The sequence below is a fragment of the Mesoplodon mirus genome, assembly GCF_964341445.2.
Source record: "Mesoplodon mirus genome assembly, chromosome: 11".
NCBI classification, from domain to species: domain Eukaryota; kingdom Metazoa; phylum Chordata; class Mammalia; order Artiodactyla; family Ziphiidae; genus Mesoplodon; species Mesoplodon mirus.
This window is the reverse complement of record NC_138987.1, coordinates 68,950,915-68,956,832: the sequence shown is the minus strand read 5'-3', so window position 1 is coordinate 68,956,832 and position 5,918 is coordinate 68,950,915. Positions and strand designations below refer to the sequence as shown.

Genomic DNA, 5,918 nt, shown 5'->3' with positions numbered 1-5,918 from the left:
AAGTTTTGATATATGTGTACAACTGTGAGACCACCACCGGGGATAGGGAAATTTAAGGGCTGCAAATAAAGATCCTAATTCGGCTTCTAGAGGAACACGCGACGTGGTGAATATGTGCGAATGGGGAGGTCTGACGTGAATCTAGAGGTCGGCTCTGAGCTCCCTACCTGACGGCAGGGTCATTGGGCGGTTCTCCCTCCTTGGGTTAGTCTCGGGGCTACCCCGCTCACGCTCGGGACGCAGGCCTAGCTGGTGTCCGACCCTCGACCCGGCTTCTCCTCTGCATTTCCCTAATCCGACTTCAGAACCTATCTGGGAGGAGCCCAGCTCCCAGGTCAGCTCTCGCACCCGAGGCAAGAAGCGCGTCAGCCCGGAACTCCAGAGGACCCCGCCTCTCGAGGCCGTCCGGGGCGTTTTGGCTCCCAGCGAGCAGCGCGCCGCCCGGGGGGCGGGGGCAGTAGAGTGGGTTGCCGGGAAGGCGGAAGTGCGGGGACTTCCGGTCGGCGTGAGCAGCGTGTAGTGTCTGAGTTCCTGCGTCTTCTTAGGTGAGTTCTTTTCTTTTTACCAACCGGCCCCAGTGGGGCGTGGGACTTGGGACTCGATTCCGGCGCCCGTGGAATGACTCTCAAGCCTCGTCCCTCTCTGGCAAGCTTGAGCCCGGGCCAGAGACGCAGGCCTCCTCTAGGACGAGGGTGTCCCGTTGTCTTGGCAGTCCTGGTGGGGCTTCTCGGTGCTTTGTGGGAAGTGGAGTCCTCAGTGGTTCAGCCCCGCTCAGGGCTGTGTACCGCAACGCTTCTCTCCCAGCCCCTCGCAGGGCTTGCGTTGTTGTACACACGGGACAGAGTGAGTCTGTGATTGCTGCCGTCCAGAAATTTTACTCCACCAGTCGTCCGTTTAACAAATGTTACTTAAAACTTTACTGTGTGCACAGTGCTACGCGCTGGGGGATCCAGTAGCGAACAAGACCTATTTATCCCTTGCCTTCGTGGAGCCCACAGGCCACCGGGAATGACAGAAAGTAAACTTAAGAATTTTAGATTGTAACACGTATTAAACAGGAAAGAAAAAAATGAGGTGGTAGAGAATAAAAGGTGAGCTTACAGGAGTCAGAAAAGCTGTCTCTGAGGTACTGAAGTGAAGGATCAAGTTCCCAGGCAAAGGAATGGCAAATGTAAAGATACTGAAGTCAACGTCATTTGGACATTTTTCTTTTTTTCCCCAAAATAATGTCTTAGTGATTAACTGCCTATTGATGTGTAATTAACACAACAAATTGCACATATTTAAAGTGTGTAAGATATATCCATGTATACTCACAAACATAAATCTGTCAGCACAGTCAAGATGATGTTATAAGTCATTCCCACGAGCTTCCCTCTAAACTCTTTATAATCCCTATAATCCCTTCCCAGCCCTCATCACATCCCCACACTGTCCCTCGGTTGTCATTGATTGGACTTTATTTCTTTTTTTTTTTTCTTTTTCTTTTTTTTTTTTTTGTGGTACGCAGGCCTCTCACTGTTGTGGCCTCTCCCGTTGCGGAGCACAGGCTCCGGACGCGCAGGCTCAGCGGCCATGGCTCACGGGCCCAGCCGCTCCGTGGCATGTGGGATCTTCCCAGACCGGGGCACGAACCTGTGTCCCCTGCATCGGCAGGCGGACTCTCAACCACTGCGCCACCAGGGAAGCCCTGATTGGACTTTCTTCAGATGTAATTGGTGCTTGAGGATGGGGTGGAGCATGAGATAAGAGTTAAAGGAGTCAGGGGCCAGGTCACAAATACCCTTGTAGATCTTGAATATATGAGTTGGAAAATCATTAATTCCAAGAAAGACAGTGTCTGCTCTTTAAGTTTTTAAAAGCTCACGTTGACCACCTTCTGGGGGATGGGCTGGGACTGGGGGGTTGAGGGAAAGCAAGAGTAGAAATAGACAAGTTTAAAATAGCTAGATTGATTTGAGGGGGTGGATAATGAGGAAAATTGGGGTGGGTGGAGTCGCCTGTAGTTTTGGGGGAAATCAGGATTCAGTTAAAAGATTTATAAAATATTTTGTGATTTTTAAGTTGTTGCATAAATGTAAGGTGATGGCACTCTGCATTTTGGGGGAAATTAAATTTCTGCATCTTGTATGGAAACTACCGGAGCTTTCAGAATTGGTTTGACTCACAGTGTGCCAGTGGCCACGGGAGTTTGGTTTGGTGTTCTTAATTGTTATTTAGTGGCTGTATATGCCACGTTGATCCTCACATAATTTGCACATTATGCCATCATAAATCATGAACAGAGTGAAGAGTTTACTTTCCAGTTGTTCATGTTCTGCAGAGATGCCTTTTGACCTGGTTTTCCAAAGATTTGTTTTTTTGTTTGATAGTAAATATTTGCTTTTGAAAATGTAATTTTTTAGCTTTCCAGCTAAAATATGGCTAAAAGTTTACGGAGTAAGTGGAAAAGGAAGATGCGTGCTGAAAAGAGAAAAAAGAATGCCCCAAAGGAGCTCAGCAGACTTAAAAGTATTCTTAAAGTAGATGGTGATGTTTTAATGAAAGACGTTCAAGAGATAGCAACTGTGGTGGAACCCAACCATTGTCAAGAGAAAACGCAATGTGTGGTGAAAGATGAAACAGGTGAGTTTATGTGTTTCATTAAAAAAAAAATTATATCAACTTCCTTTTGTGACTCTTTTCCCCTTTTTCACTGTCTTGAATTCTTTCTCACATTTGCTTCCCTACAAACGTCCTGCCATGCCCACATAATTCTTTGGAGGTGCTCCTAGAGATTCTATGCTAAGCTATTTTGAAGCCACCTCGTGTGAGTAGGTATGTTTTGGATTGTTCAGAGTGAGCCTTTTGTGCTTATACAATAGCCTAAGTGTCTCAGAAATAGACAGTACTACAGGAGTAGACAAACCTAGACACACTCTCGTTGGAAGGGTACACAGGAGTCAAGAACTAGGCAGGATAGAAGGAGGTCTTTCTTCATTTTACCCTTTGCAAGATCTAGATTCCATTCTGAGAGTCCTCTGCCCTTATATTATTATCCTAAAGATTAGTTTCCCTGTATTTGATTTTGACAGAGTCTAGGTATGTCTGTTTTAATATAGTCTAAAGTTGGAAGCTGTATATAATGTGTATAATAGTCATTATCCTCAATCCCTCTTTCCTTTATCCCCCACCTGTAAACCATTAGCACCTCTTCTTGACTATCTCCAAAATACATTAGGAATCTATCCATTTTTCTCCTACTTTCATGCTTTCACTTTAATGACAGTTACCTTTCCTGAACCACAGTAGTAGCCGTTTTACCTCTCTCTTCAGCTTTTGCTCATTTCTGATTCATTTTTGACATATCACCCAGTATGATCTTTTTAGGATATAAATCAATTATGTCATTCCCATGCTTAAATCACCTCATTATATTTCCTTGTGCTTACCACAGCCTGCCTGGTCCTACTTAATCTCGTTCCAGTACTTCTCTTTAAAAAGGCTGTAACCACAAGCTGAAGTTTGCTTTGTCATTCTCCCCTCAACAGAACATTGAGAACTCCATGAAAGCAAGGAGCTTATTTGGAACACTGTATGCCCAGAACCTAGAACAGCACCTGAAATAATCATTCAGTGACCAGTTATTGAAGGGCTAATGTATATCAGGCACTATTCTAGGAACTGAGGCAACAATGATGAATAACAGAAATGGCCTCCATCCTAGTGGGATTTACATCACATTGGAGGAGACAGAAAGTAAACCAGATAAATGAACTAATATAATATAATGTCAGGTAGCAGAGTCCACAGAAAACCTGTATACCCTGGTAAGTTCCCAGAGAGGGACATTATGGACATGTCCTTCACAATAGATGAGGTTGGTGATAGATGGACCACAGCATGACTGTGCTAAGCTTCCTGCTAAGTCTTCTGTTAGAAGAGCTGGATACCTGAGTGTGACCTGGATAAAAAAGTGGGGCAGCCCCAGGATATCCAGGTCTGTTCTGTCATGAAGCTTGCTGCTTATTGCTGTTCCTCTTCCAAGTACTCTTCATTGGAAGTGGCCAGTCATTCCTAATAGTTTTTCTTCTAAGCCCTGTCCATTAGAAGCGTGGGTGCACTTTTTATTGACACAACAATTTTATTTAGCTCAAGAAAGCACCTAATCCGAGGAGTGTTCTCATAACTCGCATGTTTTCAGAACCATAAACTTACCCCTAATGCGGTAATTCAAACCCATATCTCCTAAATGTTTCCTATTTAACTTTCCCTGTTGCAAAGGACAATCATAACAATGTTCTCTTTTTTTAAAAATTTATTTCTTATTGAAGTGTAGTTGAATTACAGTGTTGTATTAATTACTGCTGTGCAGCAGAGTGACTCAGTTATACATATATATATACATTCTTTTTCGTATTCTTTTCCATTATTGTTTATCACAGGATACTGAATATAGTTCCCTGTGCTGTATGGTAGGACCTTGTTGTTTATCCATTCTATATATACCAGTTTGCATCTGCTAACCCAAACTCTGACTCCTACTCTCTCCCACTCCCCTCCTCCTTGGCAACCACCAGTCTTTGTCCCTGATTCTGTTTCTGTTTCATAGATAGGTTCATTTGTGTCATATTTTAGATTCCACATATAAGTGATATCATATGGTATCTGTCTTTCTCCTTCTGACGTACTTCACTTAATATGATAATCTATAGTTGCATCCGTGTTGCCACAAATGGCATTATTTGGTTCTTTTTTTCTTTTTTATGGCTGAGTAGTATTCTATATATGTACCACATCTTCTTTATCCATTCATCTGTCGATGGACATTCATGTTGTTTCCATGTCTTGGCTATTGTGAATAGTGCTGCTACAAACATAGTGGTGCATGTATCTTTTTGAGTTACAGTTTTGTCTGGATATATGCCCAGGAGTGGGATTGCTGGATCAAATGGTAATTCTATTTTTAGTTTTCTGAGGAACCTCCATACCGTTTTCCACAGTGGCCGCACCAACTTACATTCCCACCAGCAGTGTAGGAGGGTTCCCCTTTCTCTATACCCTCTCCAGCATTTGTTATTTGTAGACTTTTTAATGATGGCCATTCTGACTGGTGTGAGGTGATACCTCATTGTAGTTTTGATTTGCATTTCTCTAATAATTAGCGATGTTGAGCATCTTTGCATGTGCCTATTGGCCATCTGTATTTCTTCTTTGGAGAAATGTCTCTTTAGGTCTTCTGCCCATTTTTTGATTGGGTTGCATAACAACATTCTTTAGAAAGTTTCTTAGTGACTAAATAGATGATGTCTCTAGTTCCTCACAGATACTTTTTATGTCTTTCATGGTTGTGGGAACACATGGCATCATGTGTATGATCCTACTGAATGTGCTGTAAGGAGTTTTTTCAGTGTTAGTCAAAGATCATTGCACAAACAAAGGAATTTTTTTTTTTTTTTGCTTTTGTAGTTTCATGCCACTTTTAAGTTCAGTGTCCTCATTGCATTTATGTGCTTTTTCATGGGGTTGCATTCGTGAGTATTAATAGTTTTTCCATTTTTTAATTCAGATGACATGAAAATGGAGACTGATATTAAGAGAAACAAAAAGACTCTTCTAGACCAGCATGGGCAGTACCCCGTATGGATGAACCAGAGGCAAAGAAAAAGGCTGAAAGCAAAGCGAGAGAAAAAGAAAGGAAAAAGCAAAGCAAAAGCCATCAAGGCAGCAAAGGGTTTGACCTGGTAGACCCTTAAAAACTTGAAAAATGCCGCATGGGACAGGTCTTTGATTAGAATGTATACATTGATTTCAGCTTCCACCAAATGGAAACTTTGTTTCCATTTTTTAACTTGGCCTTTTTCTTCAATTCAAGCCCAATGTAACTCCTCAAATTTGTCTTGGTAACTTGAATAAAATATTTTCTTTGATGAATGAAA

General features: G+C 42.5%; 1 protein-coding gene across 1 annotated transcript; it reads left to right on the top strand.

The window, feature by feature from the left end:
• The first annotated feature begins 406 nt into the window (after positions 1-406).
• LLPH (LLP homolog, long-term synaptic facilitation factor) lies at positions 407-5,918 on the top strand. The gene is made up of 3 exons (XM_082635615.1): positions 407-545; positions 2,406-2,625; positions 5,549-5,918. Exons 2-3 carry the CDS (start codon positions 2,421-2,423, stop codon positions 5,725-5,727), a joined length of 384 nt encoding a protein of 127 aa, XP_082491741.1. The 5' UTR covers positions 407-545; positions 2,406-2,420; the 3' UTR covers positions 5,728-5,918.

Coding starts and splice junctions, on each gene's coding strand:
- LLPH (XM_082635615.1), top strand. CDS start 2,421: ATGGCTAAAAGTTTACGGAGTAAGTGGAAAAGGAAGATGCGTGCTGAA. Junction 2,626..5,548: donor TGTGGTGAAAGATGAAACAG/GTGAGTTTATGT, acceptor TTTTTAATTCAG/ATGACATGAAAATGGAGACT.